This window comes from Callospermophilus lateralis, chromosome 2 (genome assembly GCF_048772815.1).
Source record: "Callospermophilus lateralis isolate mCalLat2 chromosome 2, mCalLat2.hap1, whole genome shotgun sequence".
NCBI lineage: Eukaryota > Metazoa > Chordata > Mammalia > Rodentia > Sciuridae > Callospermophilus > Callospermophilus lateralis.
In genome coordinates, this window is record NC_135306.1 from 209,042,729 (window position 1) to 209,061,211 (window position 18,483).

At 64.0% G+C, this 18,483-nt stretch overlaps 1 protein-coding gene across 1 annotated transcript in view; it reads left to right on the forward strand.

Moving 5' to 3' along the window:
* Positions 1 to 18,272, forward strand: part of Osbpl5 (oxysterol binding protein like 5) — a 54,166-nt gene extending 35,894 nt beyond the window's left edge. Inside the window, exons 7-22 of the mRNA XM_077108727.1 lie at positions 684 to 768; positions 2,798 to 2,972; positions 3,247 to 3,445; positions 5,938 to 6,122; positions 6,456 to 6,537; positions 7,300 to 7,398; positions 7,744 to 7,840; positions 9,056 to 9,154; positions 13,031 to 13,128; positions 13,507 to 13,596; positions 13,690 to 13,826; positions 14,243 to 14,428; positions 14,699 to 14,825; positions 15,552 to 15,684; positions 16,265 to 16,367; positions 17,220 to 18,272. Coding sequence (XP_076964842.1) covers positions 684 to 768; positions 2,798 to 2,972; positions 3,247 to 3,445; positions 5,938 to 6,122; positions 6,456 to 6,537; positions 7,300 to 7,398; positions 7,744 to 7,840; positions 9,056 to 9,154; positions 13,031 to 13,128; positions 13,507 to 13,596; positions 13,690 to 13,826; positions 14,243 to 14,428; positions 14,699 to 14,825; positions 15,552 to 15,684; positions 16,265 to 16,367; positions 17,220 to 17,355 — 2,031 coding nt within the window. The 3' untranslated portion in view covers positions 17,356 to 18,272. The remainder of the gene's footprint in view (positions 1 to 683; positions 769 to 2,797; positions 2,973 to 3,246; positions 3,446 to 5,937; positions 6,123 to 6,455; positions 6,538 to 7,299; positions 7,399 to 7,743; positions 7,841 to 9,055; positions 9,155 to 13,030; positions 13,129 to 13,506; positions 13,597 to 13,689; positions 13,827 to 14,242; positions 14,429 to 14,698; positions 14,826 to 15,551; positions 15,685 to 16,264; positions 16,368 to 17,219) is intronic.
* The last annotated feature ends 211 nt before the right edge of the window (positions 18,273 to 18,483 follow it).

Below are 18,483 nucleotides of genomic sequence, written 5' to 3' on the forward strand. Positions count from 1 at the left end.
CCGCAGAACCCTTGGTGGCCTCAGGGAGTGGTAACAGAGCAGCGTGAAGACCAGAGGCCCCTCTAGCCCAGACCTCAGCCTCCTAACGGGGCTGCCCAACCCAGGACCAGCAGGGCCAGGCTGCCTGGGGAAACCCAGAACGCCCAGGAGCGTTTGAATTTTGGAGGAACCAGTTTTCAGGTCACACCCAGATGACCCGTCGTAAGTTGGAAATACCGCAGGTTCACGCTGTGCTTAACACAGCGGACTCCCGGTCACCATGGCTCAGCTCACCTGCCTGCGCTCAGAACACGCAGCAGCCTACAGTTGGGGGAGACACCCCAGCACCCAGCCTGCTGAGTGTCCCGTGGGTTGACTACCGTTCTGAGCGTGGGACACAGTGGCTATATGAGCGTGCTTGCCCGCTACCATAAAGTCAAAGTATCGTACATTGAAACCGTCTTCATAAGTATATCCCACGTGTTCCGTGGGCTGGACTTACCCTACAGAGCTCTTCAAAGCTCTTCATTATTTCTCTGGGATTCGGATTCAGCTGGGCATCCTGGTCTTGCAGGATCCTGACCCTAACTCAGGAAGCTCACAGCTGGAGAGCGAGGGCGAGAATCCCCGCCCATCCGTCTCTCCCGCTGCCTGCCAGGTCTTCCTGGCCAGGTGCCTGACCCTGCAGGTCTCTGCCTCTCCAGGGCCCCAAAGGTGAGAGTGTGGGCTCCATCACACAGCCCCTCCCCAGCAGCTACCTGATCTTCAGGGCCGCCTCGGAGTCGGACGGTGAGTCCCCTCTGCCTGTCTCCTGGGTACCTGCCCGAGGAGGGGCCCTTGTCGGGTGTAAGCCAGATGTAGGTGAACACGGTAAGAGGCGGAGTCATGGGGCAGGCCCAGGCTTGGCACAGACAGGCCTGGCTCACATGGTACCTCTCCGAGCCTCAGTGCCCCCATGGGCACAGTGTGACTACTACTTGTCACCTCGATGTTATGAGACTCCAGGGACCTCATTAGAGCACATGGCAGTCACTGAGCTCCACACCCTGAGGGCACCATAGACCGGTAGGTCCTACTGTCATCTTGCACGTCCGACAGATGAGGAAACGGCATAGGCAGCCCCTGGCAAGACAGCGCCTGACCCAGACAGGCGTGTGAGCTCCCTACTCTACACCGTCTCCTTCAGGTGCCCCGACGGCAGCCCTCACCGCTGCAGCCACAGCTGTCCCTGGAACTAGTGATTATTTCCTGCAGTGACCACCTCTGATGGGGGTGGCCACCCATCTTCGCCCTCAGGGCTGGCCCCTGCGGCCACACGCTCACAGAAGGCAGGGCCCAGCCTAGAAGCCATAGCCCTCTGGGTCCAGCCCCTCCGTCTTGACTGTGGGCAGTGTCCCCCACGCCAGTGCCACATCGCCCCCTGGTGGTCAGTGCCACATCTACGCTCCCCAGCTGTCCCCAGTCCCTTCAGTATTAGATCATTGTGGGATCCCACCTGGGCCCTGGGGTGGACAGAGTAGCCTGTGCCTCATGCCCCTGCAGCTCTGAGGGGGAGGTGGGCAGTGAGACAAGGAGACCAGGAGACCAGGGAAGACGGTGCCAAGTCCCTGATTGGCAGAGGGGCCACGATGGGGAGGAGGAGTGTCCCCAGCCCCTGTGGGTGTTAAGGTGGCCTTCTGGAGGAGCCGGAGGAGGCCTTGTGTGGGCATCGCGTCTGGGGTATGGAGTCCCCAGGGGCAGCCCTGAATGCGTGTTCAGGCCCCACCCCAGGTCGGCGGCCGGGACCTCCCCCGCTCTTGTCCAATGCGCCACCCCCTCCCCCCACCCCAGGCCTGCTCCATGATTGCTCACCAGGCTGGGGGGCTCTGTTCCAACCAGCCTGCAGTGAACCCCAGAAGCACCCCAGATGTCCCCTGGCAAGAAGAGCAGCTCCAGAGAACCAGGAGCCACCATCCTGGTGGGTCCCTCCCCTGAGCTTCCCAGACTGGCCCCAGGGATGCCCGGCCCGAGCAGGGTCCATGAGCATCAGTCAGGGAACGAGTCTCCAAGAGCAATGCCAGGTCCCTCCAGAGTGACCACTCCCCACCCCGCCTGGTCCCACGGGCCCCCGAGTGTCACGGTGCTTTGAGCCGTCATTTATCAGCCACCCCAAGATGCTCTTGTGAGCGGAAGGGCCGCTCTCAGGTTCACACCAGGACTCCGGGTGCCACCTGGGTGGACGCATGTCCCATAGCTGTTAACACTTGGGGATCTGAGGCCACCCTCTGCCAGGAAGGCAGCAGACAAGGAGCAGGAGCCCCCTCCCACCCTCTGCTGTCCACAGCTTCGTCCCTGTGGCCGGGGCAGTGTCCTCCACAGCAAGGCCCTGCCCACCTCCACCCTCCTGCCCATGTTCCCAGCCAGCAGGAGCCCCAGGGCACCCGGACCTGCAGCTCCTGGCGGGAACCCTCATCCCACCACACCTGGGCCCACCTGCAGATGGACCCTCTGGGCACAAGGCCAGCTCTGGGCCGTCACCTGGGCCCCTCACTTCCTGGCCTTAGCCCCTGCCTGCGACACGAGTGCACGGAAGGGCACAGCCGTGGAGGCTCTCCGAGAGTCCTTGAGGCCTGCTCAGAAGGCCCAGGGCCACACGGACTCCTGGTGTCCGTCCCCTCCGTCCCCCACCACAGGCCCCAGACCGAGGTCCCTGTGGGAGGCAGAACAGAGGGATGGGAGGAAGGTGGTCTCCTGGTGGGGGTCGGGCGGGCCACGGGAGGTTCCAAGAGGGGAGCAGGCTGGACCCCTTGGTGAGGGCAGCGGCTCACTGTGTCCCCAGGGCGCTGCTGGCTGGACGCCCTGGAGCTGGCCCTGCGCTGTTCCAGCCTGCTGCGGCTGAGCGCCTGCAAGCAGGGCCGCAGCAGCGAGCCGGGGTCCTCGCCCGACGCGTCGCCATCCTCGCTGTCCGGACTGCCAGGCTCAGCCGCTGTCCACCCAGACCAGGACCTGTTCCCGTGAGCAGGGTGGGGCGGGCAAGGGTTGGCGGGGTCCCCTAGGTGGGGGCAGGGGAGGAAGCAGACCTCCAATGGCACATGGAGTCCACAGAGGAGGAGGCCCTGTCCCTGCTGGTCCCCGGAGGCTCAGCCCCTTCACTGTGGGATGGGGGCTCCGGGGTCCGGCGGGGAGCGGGGTGGAGGCCGTCGCAGCAGTCTGCTTGAGGGCCGCACGCGGAGGGGTGTGCGGGCTGGGGCTCGCCTGTGACCAGGTGCCACCCTGCACCCCATCCAGGCTGAGTGGCTCGTCCCTGGGGAGCCCCCTGGAGCAGGATGCCTTCTCGGACAAGTCAGAGAACGCCGAGGACTCGGGGGCAGAGACCCAGGACCACAGCCGCAAGACCCCCGGGAGTGGCAGCGACCAGTCTGAGAGCCCCGGGGGGCCCCGCAGGGGGACCACCTACGTGGAGCAGGCCCCGGAGGATCCTGGGGAGGTGAGAGCTGCTGTCCTCCCTGCGGCAGGGGGCAGTGCCAGGTGGGTGGGTGGAGAGAACCGCAGGGTCCAGGAGGGTCCACCGTGCTCCTTCCCTGGGGACACTCCCTCTCCTGAGAGGCCCTCCCTCCTGGCCGGCCCTGCTGGTGTGTGGACATAGCACGCGGCAGAGTTTCCTGCCCCCAAGAGGCAGCCCCGGGCGGCACCGTGTGAGAGGGCAGGGGCTCGCTGGGTGATGAGCAGGATGAGGGCTCTGTGTGTGCCTGGACGCTGCCACTCCGGCCACTTCCCTGCCCTGGGGAGACGGTCATGGGCCAGGTGGCCCTGGGCTGCCCCCTAGCCCAGGTTCATGGCAGCCGGAAACAGGCCGCAGACCCACTGCTGTGGTTAGGACTGCAGCGTCCCCAAAGCCCAGGTGCCGGAGGCTTGGTCCCCGGCTTGGTGCTTTTTGCAGGTGGGAGAATCCCTATCAAGTGGGGCCCAGGGGAGGACTTCAGGTCACTCGGGGACGTGTCCCCAAAGGGGATTGTGGGATCCATCTCTTTCTCTTTTGCTTCCTGTGAGAGCTGGATCAACCACGCACTTCTGCCATGATGTACCCCCTCGTCACAGGTCCAAAAGCAGCAAGGCCAACAAGGGCAAAATCTCCCAAACTGTGAACCCAAATAAACCTGATTTCTTTATAAGCTGATTATCCTAGGTATTTGTCATAGTAACAGGAAACTGACTAACACACCCACAGAGGACTAAGGAGAGTAAATGGGAACAAGGCTTATAATGGGGTATGAGAGTGCCTTGGAGGTTGGGTGGTCATGGGGTTTCTTTGAAGACCTGAATAACAAGAGGGAGAGTGGCATCCCAGGCACAGGGGCCATGAGTGCAGGAGCCCAAGCAGGAGCACTGTCAGCACCCACAGGAGTGCTCCTATGGAGGGCAGAGTGGACTGCTTGAATTGCCACAGCGAGATGCCGTGGGCAGGTGGTGTGCCTCAGTAAGTGGGAGCCCAGAGGAAGGACGCACAGGATCCAGGCCTGGAATGGGCAATGGGGTGGGTTGAAGAAGCCCAGCTTTGCTGAGGATCGGTCTGTCAGGACTGGACCTCTACAACCATTCCCGTCCAGGTGGAAAGAAGGTAGCAAGGCTGAGGCTGTGGTAGGTAGCACAGCCCCTGGCGTAGCAGGCAAAGGGATCGGGGTCCTCATTGCTGTTTAGGACAGTGTCTCTGATTGGCCATTTCCTGTTGCTATAACAAAACACCTGAGGTTGGGTGCTTTAGAGAGAAAAGAACTTTATTTAGTTCACAGTTTGGAGACTGGCAATCTGGAATTGGGCAGCCCTGATTTGGCCTTTGCCGAGGGCCCCTGTGATGGTGTCACCTGGTGGATGGCCTCATGGGGGAGCATGAGTGAGAGGGAGAGGTCACATGCAGAGACAGGAAGAGAGAGAGCAGGGAGGGGCCAGGCTTGCTTGTCCCCCCAGACCCTCTCAGGAACCGCTAAGTGCAAGGCCAGTGTCGCCCCTTCCAGGGACCTGCTGCCTTGGTGGACCCCATGCTTGACCCGGGTCTCAGGGGCACTCCACATGCAGACAGAGCAGTCTCCTTCTGGTCTTGCTCCACTGTGGACAGAGCGGCCTTGTCTGGCGTAGTGTCCTGTGGAATCGCGTTCGCCATGGCCTTCCTATGGGGGTGCGCGGCTGGGCACCTGCCTGTGCCCGGGAGCAGGAGGGTGTCGGGGAAGCACCCACGGCCAAGTGGGGAGGGGGCCTGCAGGGAGGAGCCCTGGGGAGCTGGCCGGGATGGGGGCAGGGAAGGGAGCCGCTCCGCCCCCCCAGAGTGGACTGGGCAGGCCCCAGCTGGACGGGGTGCCACTGTGAGGCGGGCACTGGGAGAAACAGTGGGCGGGATAGGGCGTGGACGGATGTGTGGCCTGTGACGACTGGGTCCCAGGAGGCGCTGCCTCGCGAGTCCGGGCTCCGTGGCGAGAGCCCGCTGAGCACCGCAGCTCTGCGCGGGGCCAGCCGTCCTCAGTAAGGGGCCAAACTTTACAGTGACTTCAAGATACTTTTTGTAAGTGGAGGAGCAGCTGCCTCACAGGGCAGCCGAGGGGCCGAGGGGCCAGAGCCTCCCTGCTGGACCGTGAGCTCCTCCCTCGTGTGGGACGGTCACTGAAGTTCCAACAGCCCCGTCTGGCCAGGCCCCACCTGGACTCAGGGGAGGGCCCAGGTCTGCCAGGTGGAGCAGCAGCCCAGCAGTGAGGGACGAGAGCAGCCTTCACGGGCAGCTGTACCCTCCAGGCCGGGTGGCCATGTCGGGAAGGGGAAGGGTCAGGGCTGCAGGGCTGGGCTCTGGAGGCTGCAGGGCCAGGCCGGGCGTCCACACCAGTGGTGGACAGGTGCAGCCCCCACACCTACTCAGCCGGGGACGGTGTCTCCCACCACCCCGCGCCCTCCCTCCCTGAGCGCACAGAGCTGACCCCAGGCCCTTTGCTGCAGCTGGATGAGGAGCCCCAGGTGGAGACGGTGTCAGAGGAGAACAAGGGCCTCATATGGGTGCTGCTGCGGCAGTTGCGGCCGGGCATGGACCTGTCCCGCGTGGTGCTGCCCACCTTCGTGCTGGAGCCCCGCTCCTTCCTCAGCAAACTCTCGGACCACTACTGCCACGCCGACCTGCTCTCCAGGTGCGCTGCGGCAGGGGAGTGGCCCAGGGGGCGGGAGGGGCCCATAGGGCGCAGGAGGGCAGGAGCACCCAGGGCACCCTGGACGCTGCCAGGGCCAGCAGTTCTCTCTGAGGCCCAGCGTGGGGTGGAGCCGGAGCTTCTGAGCACTTCCAGGGGGGATTCCCCGGGTCAGGGCTGCCTGGCATGGTGGCGGGTCCAGCGCATCAGGGTCCAGGTGGCCTGCAGGTGGCTGCGGTAGCTCAGTGGGCGGAGTTGGGATGGTCCAGTGTGTGGTCAGGGGAGAGGGTGGCCAGGGACCCTGGGCAGACTCAGAGCCCCTCCTCCCCATGGCAGGGCTGCCCAGGAAGACGACGCCTACAGCCGCATGAAGCTGGTGCTGCGCTGGTACCTGTCAGGCTTCTACAAGAAGCCCAAGGTGAGCCTCGCCGAGTCCCGCGTCCCCCAGCCTGGACGTCCTGGCTGCCCCCCGTGGCTGAGGTTCGAGTTGGAGGACGGGGCCTGAGTCCCCACAGAGAGCCCCCTGTGCTGCTCAGACCAAGTCCCAAGCCGGTGCCCATCCCCTGAAGGGCCCACACTGGACCCCTCCCATCCCAGGGAGCTAGCCTCGGGTGCTGGAGGTGCCACCAGGCACTGGTACCAGCAGACCCAGTGTGCCCAGAAGTTCTAGCCACGGGATCATCTCAGAACTGCGGCCAGGACCGGCCGAGCTGCCTGGTGCAGGGAGGGCCGGGCAGGGCGCAGCTCTGCCACCCCAGGCTCCACAGGTCACATGCTGGACACTGAGACTCTAGCTCCACTTTTCATTGCACAGATGGAGACCCTGAGGCCCGAGAGGGGAAGGGACCAACTTGGACCCCCACGGCAGGCCGGCTTGGAGCTGGACTCCCTGCCCCTCGTGCCCCCCACGCTCAGCTTTGAGTGGGCTACTCAGGCTCTGACCCAGGTCCAGGCGGAGTGACTCATTCGGGGTCCTGAGGACACCCCAAGGCTGTCCCCCCAGAATGCACAGCACAGGAAGGAGTGTCCCCCAGCACCAGGGGGTGCTGTTCCCCATTGCTGGCGGCAGGCCAGGCCCCTTTGAGAGTCGTGGGCAGCCCCCACACCGTCCCCCCCGGTCCGCGTGGCCAGCCCTGCGCGGAGCCCTCCCGCCTCCTCCCGACACGGCCTCGTCCCGCAGGGAATCAGGAAGCCCTACAACCCCGTGCTGGGCGAGATGTTCCGCTGCCGCTGGGTCCACCCACAGACGCGCAGCTGCACCTTCTACATAGCGGAGCAGGCAAGGCCCCCTCCGGGCAGGGAGCCTGGGCGCTGGGGGGCGCAGGGTGGACCTGTGTGCGGTTCCCGGTGTCCCCCCTCCTACCCATCCCAAGGGCTCTGCAGCCGGATGCTGCCCACGGTTTGTTGGAGAAGGTGCAGACAGAGCCCCGCGCCTGTGACAGCAAAGTGTCTCCTGGGGAGCCGGGGACAGAGCGTCCTGGTCCCGTGGGACACTCGGGGTGACTCAGGGATCTGAGTCTGCTCCTAGGCCCTGTGACTCACGCCCCCTCCCCGGGACCCCGAGAAAGCCCCGGGCTGCCCTGGACCCCCGCCAGGGCCGGTCCAGAGCGGCCTCTGCCTGCAGGTGTCCCACCACCCGCCCGTGACGGCCTTCCACGTCAGCAACAGGAAGGACGGGTTCTGCATCAGCGGCAGCATCGTCGCCAGGTCCAAGTTCTACGGTGAGTGGGGCCCCCGGGGGCTCCTGGGCCCGAGGGACATGGGGCAGGACCAGGTCTCACATGGTGGCCGTGCACACCCTCATGGTCAGGGACCACATGTGGCAAAAGGGCTGAGACCTGGCCAGGAGCCCGCCCCCAGCTGAGACGGGGCGACTCTTGCAGGGAAGCCACGAGGGCGAGGGGAGAAGCCGCATGGATGGCGAGGCCCAGGGCTGAGCGCCCAGCCCCGGAGCCACTGGCCACACGTGGCCAAGCAACTTGAGTAAAACGGGGGCTGGAGGTGTGACTCGGGGTAGCACTTGCCTGGCACGCACCAGGCCGTGCGCCATTCCCAGCACTGCACAAGTAAGATGGAATAGACAGTCATGTAGGTGGAGTAGGCCAGTCCCCAGACCAAAGGCCGGAGGTTCTCCCTGATGACCAGATGCTGCCATGTGGGGTGGGCAGGGAAGGACGAAGGCGCTGGGGATTGTGCAGGGGGTGGGAGGGCAGGGGCTGGGGGATGGGAAGACAGTGGAGACAGACATTGTCACCCCGTATACTTGTGTGACCACACAACTGCTGTGACGGCACCACGCACAGCCAGAGGACGGGGAAGTGGCACTCCGTTAGTGTACAGTGTGTCCCGTGCACGCTACTGTCACGCGCACTAGTCAGAACAAATTGGAAATAGAAGAGGTCGATCTCGTGGGTGAATAGATACATTTAAATGAGTGGGCCACCACCTGAGACCAGTGTCCCCAGATCCTGCCAATCTGTGGCTCTGCTGCTCTGGACCTGGTGGCACAGTGCATGGGCAGCACTGCCCTGTGCTGACCCACTGGCACCCCATTCACCAGGGTCCCCTGTCCGCAGACTGCACTTCTCCCTTTTCCACCCTGGGCCCCTGGCTCAGCAGTGGCCGCAGCTATCGGCCCAGAGCGGGGGGCGCCCTTTCTCCTGGGTGTCTAGAATCCCAGGTCCACAGCCTCCCCAAGAACCGCTGGTTCCATGGCTGAAGAAAACTGTTCACAAGCAGCAAGTTGAGTGGCTTCTCAGGACAGGCAGGGGGTGTGACCTGAATAGGGCTTTTACAGGACCTGAGGATCAGAGAGGCTAAGCGACTCACCCACAGTCACACAGCTGGAGGGCCTGGGAACTCTCGGACCCTTTGAAAGGGAGCTCAGAGCCACAGGAGTGTCTGCACTCACGGGTCCCCCTGCCCTGTCTCTGCAGGGAACTCACTGTCGGCTCTGCTGGACGGCAAGGCCACGCTCACCTTCCTGGACCGAGCAGAGGACTACACCCTCACCATGCCCTATGCCCACTGCAGAGGTAAGAGGCTGTGCCAGTCTCCGATGTCCCAGCCTGGCCCCCAGGACAGCACCGTGCTGGGCCCTTCCATTTGGCTAAAGACATTCCTGTCCCCCACCCCAGTGATTGCTGGCAGGCACGGGCCGTGACTTGGGGAGCGCTGGCCTCTCCCCTTGGCCTCTGGTCGCCCTGCGGGGTGCTGGGCCTGTCCCCCTCCCATCTGCTTCACTCTCTGGCTCTCTGGTCTCCGCCGTCGCCCTGCTGCCGAGGTCTGTTCCCTTTTTTACTTAATGGATGGTGTTTAGCAGTGGTTCAGGTTCACGGGGAATCCAGGCAGAGGGCAGGGACAGACCCACACCCGGATACAGGGGTCCCCGCATTAACCCCCGGCCTTCGTGTGGGAGGTCCGTGGCAGTTGACCAGCCAATAGGGACACATCGTCTTCACCAGCGTCCACGGTGTCCGCGAGGGTCTCTCTGCAGAGCACATCGTGGGTCTTGGTCCACATGGTGCTACGGTGACAGCAGCCCTCACCACAGCCACCTCCCCGGACGCGATGCACCTGCCACCGACCTCACGCCCCGCCTCCCCTTTCCCTAGTGACATGCGGTGCCACCCCTCAGCTCGCGGGCTTCTGGGCCAGCTTGCTCCTCCAGGCCGCGTGCCGGCCTTTCCTCCCGGGGCCTCGTGGCCTGTGGCTCTGTGTCTGCAGCCGAGGGCTTGGTCTGTGTGGGCGTTGGGCAAGCCTGGACATTCAGCCATTGCTCTTCTAGCCTGCCACACGTCTGAGCTGTCCCCTCTCCTTCTGGAGTCACGCCGTCCCTGGCTGTGCCCCGTGTCCCTGGGTCTCTGCGGCGTCCCGCCTGGGTGCCCCTGGAGGTCCCTCTTCCTGACGTCCTTCATCTCTGGCTCTGCATCTCCTCGTGCTTCTGTCTGCTGACGTCTCCTGGCTCCCTCTGACCTGCCTGTTCTTCCTTCCTCTCCCGTGGGCCTTGTCCTCTTGTGGGTCCTCCAGCGCTGGGACCGGCTGTCTGTCTGTCTGTCTGTCTGAAACCCTGGCGTTCTGGGGGTTTGCCCCAGTGGTGCCCTGAGGGTGCTCAGTCAACCCTGACTGGTCAGCCCTCGGGGAGCGAGGCCCAGGGTGGGAACCCCGTGCTCCTGCTGGCTCCCGCTGGCCCAGGTGGGAGTCCCCCTGGCTGGCCCTGGTAGGTTGTCCGGGCCACAGGGAGCGTGCTCAGAAGCCCAGGCTCACCCTCCAAGCCCACAGGGCTTTGTGTTTGCTTGTAACCCCTAGAGCCCAGGCCCAGGCAGATTCTTGACCCTCCTGGGCCTGGGGGGGCTTCCACGCGCCCCTTTTGCTGAGGGCCGCCTATGAGGGAGCCCGCTGTGTGGAAATGCCTGGGAGCCAACTCTGCCTGCTGCTCTGGCCAGGCGCTGCCCACTGTCCACACAGAAGCTGGGACCCAAGTCCAGGCCGGCAGTGCTGCTGCTGCTGCTCCCCCTCCCCCTCCCCTCCTCCTCTTCCTCCTCCTCCTCTTCCTCTCCCTCCTCCCCTCCCCCTCCCCCTCCTCCCCTCCTCCTCCTCCTTCTCCTCCCCCTCCTCCGCCCTCTCCTTCCCCTCCTCCCCCTCCTCCTCCTCCTCCTCTCTCTCCTTTTCCTCCTCCCCCTCCCCTCCCCCTCCTCCTTTCCTCCTCCTCCCCCTCTTCCCCCCCCTTCCCCTCCTCCTCCTCCTTCTCCTCCCCCTCCTCCACCCTCTCCTTCCCCTCCTCCCCCTCCTCCACCCTCTCCTCCCCCTCCTCCCCCTCCTCCTCCTTCCTCTCCTTTTCTTCCTCCCCCTCCCCTCCCCCTCTTCCTCTCCTCCTCCTCCCCATCCCCCTCCGCTCATCCTCCCCCTCCTCCTCTTTCTCCTCCTCCCTCCTCTCCCTCCTTCCTTCTCCTCCTCCTCCCTCTCCCCCTCCTCCTCCCTCTCCCCCTCCCCCTCCTCTTCCCTCTCCGCCCCTCCCCCCCTCCTCCTCCTGCCCTGCCCTCCCCTTCCCTACTTTTCCTTATGGAAACTCAAACATATATGAAAGTCCAGGGGCCCCACAGCCCAGCAGGCCACCAACCTCACGTCCTTGAAATCTGCACACCCCCTCCCCGGCTGATCTGAGGGCACCCCAATCCTCACATCATGTAATCGGTGCCTCTAAGATGAGAGTCCCCTCTAACCATCATCACCTCAAAACAACACAAACCAGGTCCCTCCCTCACCCACATGGGTGCCGAGGCTCCCCGCCGTCAGATACGTGAGTTCTGTGTGCACACACATCGCCATGCAGGAGTGTTGGTGAACACACATGTGCACACACCAGGTGTTGTAGGCCAGGGCACTTCAGCTCAGCTCTGTGCTCCCTGGGGCCTGCCTCCTGTCTCCCCACCTACCCCCCCCCCCGCCCCGTGGGCGAGGCCTCTGTGGAAGGGGCCGGGTGGTTCTCGGGCAGAACGGGCAGCCTGGGCGTCTCGCTGTCCTGCTCCGAGCACTTCCTAGGACCTGGGCACCCGGGCGCTGTAGATGCGCCCACTCAGCAGCCTGTCCAGTAAGGCCCTAGCGGGGACTCTACGTGGCGGGCACAGTGTCTGGTGGCTCTGTCTGCCATTCGCCTGGTGGATCCGCTCCTCCACAAGGCTGTGCGGGAGGCCATGCCTGTCACCCTTCACTTGGTCACGGCAGGGCTCCCTAGAGAAACGGCCCCGGGCTGCGGGGCGTCAGCCAGAGGGTCAGTTGTGCTTTGGGATAATGCCAGGTTTTCCTCTTTTCAGAATAAGTGCCCTTTGGGGAGCACCCCCGGAGGTGGTCATTTCAGGACACCCCGCTGCTTCGCCTCTTGTGCTTCCGTGGCCCCATCCCGGGCCGCAGGGGGCCGAGTGGGCTCCCGGGTCCCCCACTACGCTAGAGTCCTGCAAGGGCCCTTTCCTCCTCCCATGGGTACCTGGACGTGTCCCCCCTAGAACTCACATGGGCCAACTCTCCGAGGAGCCCGTTCCTCCCAGTAGGAAGTGACATCTAGAGACCACACTCTGGAGGTCAGGTCTGGATTTTAAGTTTTTTTATTTTAGCGAAATGCATACAATGTAAAACACTTCCTTAGTCATTTTAGGTGCCCCGACCGGTGGCATTACTGGCTCCATGGTGCTGTCCCACTGTCACCGTCCACGCCCACCTCTTTTTCATGTGAGTGGCTAGGCCATCATCTCTGGGCTTTCCAACAAGCCAACATGGGGGTCTATTTCTGCTCGTTGTTTTGTGGTCCAGAGGATTGAATGCTGCACCCCGAGACCTTCTTATTTTTGTTCTGAGACAGGTTCTCATTAAGTTGCTCATAATGACCTTGAACTTGAGACCTACCTGCCTCAGCCTCCCGAGTGGCTGGGTTGACAGGTGGCCACTGTGCCTGGCTGCGAATGGTCTGGTCTCAATTTGGTTTTCATTTGTAAAACGTATTTTATCACACATTTCTGAGTGTTTTTGTTGGGGGGAGGGGGATAAAAAACCTTTTTTTTTTTTTTTTTTTAGCGGCAGTAGTGGCACTTCTTTAATTAGGTGCAAGTTCTCCATATGGCCAGAAATGGAAGACTCCTTCTTCCAAAAAAGATGTGCTGATTGTTTTAACACACCAGGTGCTGTCCAGGGACACAGCTGTGAGCCAGGAAATGCCTGTCCTCAGGGACCCGCGTTGGTGCAGAGTCCGAGACAGCTGTCTTGGGTCGCCTTCCTTGAGGACAGTTCCTGAGAGACAGGCGCGCCTCCCCCAGATGGCCCTGCCCACCCATCCTCCCTTCTCGGCCTCCTGGGGTCCAACACTGGCCTTCTGGGACTCAGTGCTGCTGGTCGGCCCCCTGACACCCGCTACCTTTCAGGCATCCTATACGGTACCATGACCCTGGAGCTGGGAGGGTCAGTGACCATCGCGTGTGAGAAGAACCACCTCCAAGCCGAGCTGGACTTCAAGCTCAAGGTAGAGGGCAAAGCCTTTGGGAGTCATGGCCCAGAGCTGGGGCCGTGAAGGGAGTAAGGCTTTGGGGAGCCCCTCCTTGCACCCAGGGACAGCTTTCCAAAAAGAGAACGGGGGGGGGGGGGAGCGGCTCTTTATACACCACAGGACAGACAGGACCCAGAGAGGGGAAGGGACCCGCTGCAGACCACACAGCAGAGCCAGTAAGCCAGGATAGACCCTGCGTCCTGGGGCTCAGGCTGAGACACAGGCCAGCGTGGCCTCCAGCCCTGGGCCTTGGCTTAGCCATGATCACAGGTGACTGCTCTGTGCCCCAGGAGGATGTGCCTCTGGCCTGGCCCCTTGCTCACCAGGTGTCCCCTGACCCTTGTGCCTCTGCAGCCTTTCTTTGGGGGCAGCACCAGCATCAACCAAATCTCGGGGAAGATCACGTCGGGAGAGAATGTCCTGGCACATCTCACTGGACGCTGGGTGAGGGGACGCCCCTCAGGGCAAGCCTGGCCGGGTCTCGGGGTGGTCACGGCCCAGGCCGCAGCGCTGACCCTGCCTGGCTACCTGGGGCAGGACCGAGACGTGTTCATCCAGGAGGAGGGCAGCGGGAGCCCGGAGCTCTTCTGGACCCCCAGCAGGGAGGTCCGCAGGCAGAGCCTGAAGCGCCACACGGTGCTGTTTGAGGAGCAGATGGAGATGGAGTCTGAGAGGTGAGACCCGCCTGGCCCCACAGGACCCCACGGACCAAAGCCTCGCGTGGCCAGGCAGGCAGGCTCACGTGTCCCCCGAGGCCTGGCAGGGAGGCAGACCCCAGAGCAGACCCCTTGTGGCAGACCATGTGTCCTGGCAGGGACAGCTGGAGGGAGGGGTCCCCATCACGGCTGGCAGGTGACCGTCAGGTGACCGTCAGCTCCACAGGGAGGCCCCTGCAGGTGGGAGGTGGAGCCAAGCTTGGGAGAAGCTTCTCACAGAGAGATGCAGTGCAGGCTCCTGTGGGCAGCAGCCCCTGTCATCAGAGCAGTCAGAGGCCGCCCTGAGCTCCGCCCAGCACAGAGGGCCTGCGCCCACGCTGCTGAGGGGACAGGGCTGCCCAGGCCCCCAGCTCAGGGCGGGTCCCTCCCCACAGGCTCTGGCAGCACGTCACTAGGGCCATCCACGAGGGAGACCAGCACAGGGCCACCCAGGAGAAGTGTGTGCTGGAGGAGGCCCAGCGGCAGCGCACCCGCGAGCACCAGCAGGGCCTCACGCCCTGGACACCACAGCTGTTCCACCTGGACCCGCTCACCCACGAGTGGCGCTACCGATACGAGAAGTGAGCACAGCAGGCGGGGCGCGGGGCCTGGGGCCTGGCCACGGGGCTGACCCAGCCGACCACCCTCACCCTGGTGCCAGGCCACAGGGGCTCCTGGCTCCTCCCCCTCCGACAGCCCTCCCCCTGGAGGGGCAAGTGACGGGGGGGAGGGCCACACAGGGCCCACCGGCCCTCTGGGGGCTCTGTCCACCCTGGGGAGGCTGAGGGCTGGGCCAGGACAGAACCCTCTCCCAGAGGGCCTCTGCCAACAGATGTCCTCTGGCCCCCCAGCCACAGCCCCTGGAATCCCCTGAAGGACGTCACCCAGTTTGAGCAGGACGGGGTTCTGCACACCCTGCAACGGGAGACCGTAGCTCACAAGACCACCTTCCTGGGCAGCCCGGAGTCAGGGCGTGAGGTTGGCATCCCCAGGGCCCGGTGCAGGCGCATCCTCAGGTGCCTGTGCAGCTGCCCACACCTCCCCCCGGGGCCTGCTCCCTCGGCCACCTCCCACCCCCTTCCCACGGACCGCTGCACAGTGGGCCCACCGACCTGGACCCTAGACTCCTGCCCCGCCCAGTGTGGGACCCCAGGTGACTGGATCTGCAGGGACTGTGCAGGGCTACCGCTCCCGCCCCATCCCAACCCAAGTCCACACCACGTTAGGAAGCATGTTGTCACGTTCCATGTTCCAGGGAAAGGCTCAGGGCAGCCCAGGGACTGCCCAGGCAGGAGGAGGAGCCGGCGTCTGGGCACATCTGGGGGCTGGAAGGACGGGAGGGAAGGCAGCAGGGCCCTGGCACAAACATGTCTTGGGGACACCTGGAGTCCACCTGGATGCCTCTGCCGTGGCGCCTGGTCCACGTGCACCATGTGCCCAGCATGTGCAGAGCCAGCTGACCGGCTAGTGACCCTGCGGAGGGGTCAGCTGCTCTGTGTTACCATTGAGAGGGGAGAGGCCGTGGCTGCCCAGTCATGGTGGCAAGGTCCGAAGCACTCTGTCCGACTCCCAAAGCCATGGGATTGGCTCTCTGTGTGCCACCTCCTCCAGCACGGCCCTGGCACACACGGGCCACGGCTCCTCGAGGGATCAGTGTGAGTGGGGTAGGTGGCTCCCAGCTGCATGGGCTCCATCTTCCTGCAGAGGTCTGGCCCAGACCGGAGACTCCGCAAGGCCAGTGACCAGCCGTCTGGCCACAGCCAGGTGACGGAGAGCAGCGGCTCCACGCCCGAGTCCTACCCAGAGATCTCGGATGAGGACTGCGACTCTGCTCCCGGTGAGCCAGCCGTGGCCCGGCCCCTCAGGGTCTGAGCTGGCCGGGAGGGCAGGAGAGGAGGACTGACCCCAGCTCAGTTCCCCTGCTCCATGGCAAAGGCCAGAGAAGAACCTTCCCTGAGTGTGGCCAACCCCAGCAGGAAGCCGGTGCCTACCTGGCAGCCCTCCCAGCAGACTCTGCCCTCTCCGAGTCCGAGGGCTGGGCAGCCCAGGGGCTGATGAGGAGTGTAGCCAGGACTGAGGGAAGGAGGGGCAGCAGGCCGGGGCCAGGGCGATGAAGGGGAGGCCAGGCAGTGTTCTGGCCCTGCCCCGCCCTGCCCCGTCAGGCTCTGGTCACTGGCTGTCACCGGGTGAGCTATGTGTCCCCAACTTTGTCCCTGCCGCTGTGCCCTGGGCCACTTGTCTCCCAGGCTTGTTAGAGGCCAGCTGAGCCTGAGGAGTTCTCCAACACCCTCCAGCCCCTGCCTGCCTGCTCCTGCTGGTTTTCCAACTGTGGGCAGGGCCAGAGCCGGCTGGCGTGGCATCCCAGCTCACCTGCTTCTCCCCTTCCTTCCTTGTCTGCCTGTGCCTGGGGTGTGCAGCTGATGACAGCCCATGTCCTCGGTGCAGGAGAGAGTCGCAGCAGCTGCAGGCACTGCGGGAGGCTGTGCTGTCCATCCGGGAGGCCCAGGAGGAGCTGCACAGGTAGGCCAGGCGGCCGGCCCCCAGCCAGAGCAAGTGGGGGGAGGCCAGCTGTGCAGGCCGGAGGCACATGGCTCCATGCAGGAGCTGGGCTTGGGAGCCAGTGAGAGGGCCCTGCAGACAGTGGGTCTGAACGGGATGAGTTCACAGTTTAACAGAAACCAGGCCAGAGATTTTGAGGGCCCAGGTCTAAATCTGAATAGCCCCAGGGTGGACCCCAAGGTTTGTGGAGGCAGATGGCAGCTCAGAGGAGGGAGTATAGGTAGTACCCCTCCTTGGCACCCTCAGGTGCAGCTGGGCAGGTGAGCAGGCAAGGAGGGCCCAAGAGCCACACTCTGTGACCCTGGTGGGTGGGCACCATCTGGGCCACCACAGGTGGAGCAGAACAGTGTCCAGCTCATGCCGGGCTCCGGTCTGGGTTGAGGGACTCCCTGGCTGGGGCCCTGCGCTGTCACACCTCAGCCCCCACCTCTATAAAATGGAGTTGATGGCAAAACACCTGGAGCAGTGGGTAAGGCAGGAGGCTGGGCCCCTCAGGCACCCAGAGCGTTTGGGCTCTGCTGTCCTTGTGGCTCCTCTCTGGCTCCTGAGGCCTACCAGGGACAGGACACAGTAGGGCAGAAATGTTCCAGGAGTGGGACATGGGACAGCGAGTGTCCCAGGGCCGTGAGTAAGGCCTGTCCGCCAGGGCGTCAGCTCCTGTGTTGTCAGAGAGATGGGACCAACAGGGCCCGACACAGACCCGGGCCAGGGTGCTGTCCGGGGAGACCGTGAGGTCTTGCAGGCTAGAGGCCCTGGAACTGTAAGGCAGGGCGGCCATGCTGGCCCCAGCCCACCTCCCGCCCTGTGTTGCAGGCACCTGTCGGCCATGCTGAGCTCCGTGGTGCAGGCTGGGCAGCCGGCCCCCGGCCTCCTGCAGAGCCCCCGCACCTGGTTCCTGCTCTGCGTCTTCCTGGCTTGTCAGCTCTTCATCAACTACATCCTCAAATAAGGGCCCCTGGGGCAGCCGGCTTCCCTGCAGACCCCCGAGCCTGAGCCTCCCTCCCAGGCACCCAGCACTTTACGCCAGCCCCGCGGAGGCAGAAAGGCCTGGCCAGCTCGCCACTGTGGCAGAGGCCCACGGCAGGAGGAGGGAGGGAGCAGGGGCTGTGGCCCAGGTGTGCAGGGCCCTCCGCCCAGGGCGGCCTTAACGCTAAAGCCAAATGCAGCTTCCATTGTGTGACACGCACCTCGTCATTCCCAGTCCAGGCCCCACTTGCCACAGGGCACCAGTGGATTCGGGGCGGGAGGGCCTGCCCCGGCTGTGGACAGCTACCCGCTGGCAGCAGTGAGTGAGGTTTCAAGGAGAAAGTGGGGAGACCCAGGAGTCCCTGGCGCATCGGCCCGACGCACTTCCAGAGACTCTGCTCTTGTTGCTGGGTTGCCCCGAGGGACCCCAGGAGGCTCTGGGACAGGCTGGGGCTCCCCGGGCAAGGACACTTGGAGCAGTTGTTCTGCCACTGTGCTGTTTGGTGGAAGCCCAGGACAGGTAGGTACTGGACCCTCCCCACCGACAGCCAGATGAGCCCACTGGAGCCAGCTGCCCGCGGGCGGTGCGGGTGAGCAGGAGGGAGCCGGAGGCCAGGGAGGCTCTGCGCCAGGCTGCCGGGCCCACACAGTCTTCCTTCCTTCACACGTTTTTAATAATGTGTAACTGCAATATGTCAGGCGACCGCGCAGCGGTGAGCCTGTGACGTCTGGCCCCAGTTCCCGTGTCAATGGCGCTCTGTGTGCGTGCGCGCGTGTGCGTGTGTGTGTGCGTATGTGAGCATCTGCACATATTTACATCTGGAGCCTTAAACTACTCTGTGGGTGCCATCTCAGCTGTAGCTGACCCTTCATGTCCAAGTTTTGTACCACGTTCTTGTCTCTTCCCCTCTCCCCAGGTCGGGGACCTGTCTATGCTCCATGCCTTGAAATAAATGGAACACATGTTGCGGGTTCTCTTCTTGGGGGGCTTCAGGAAGTGAGGGGGTCCTCTGGGAAGAGATTCAGAACCAGCGTGGGGCTCTCTGGGGTGGGGTGCAGAGCTCACATCACAGGGAGGGATTCAGGTGAGGTGGCCGGGTCCTGCACCCAC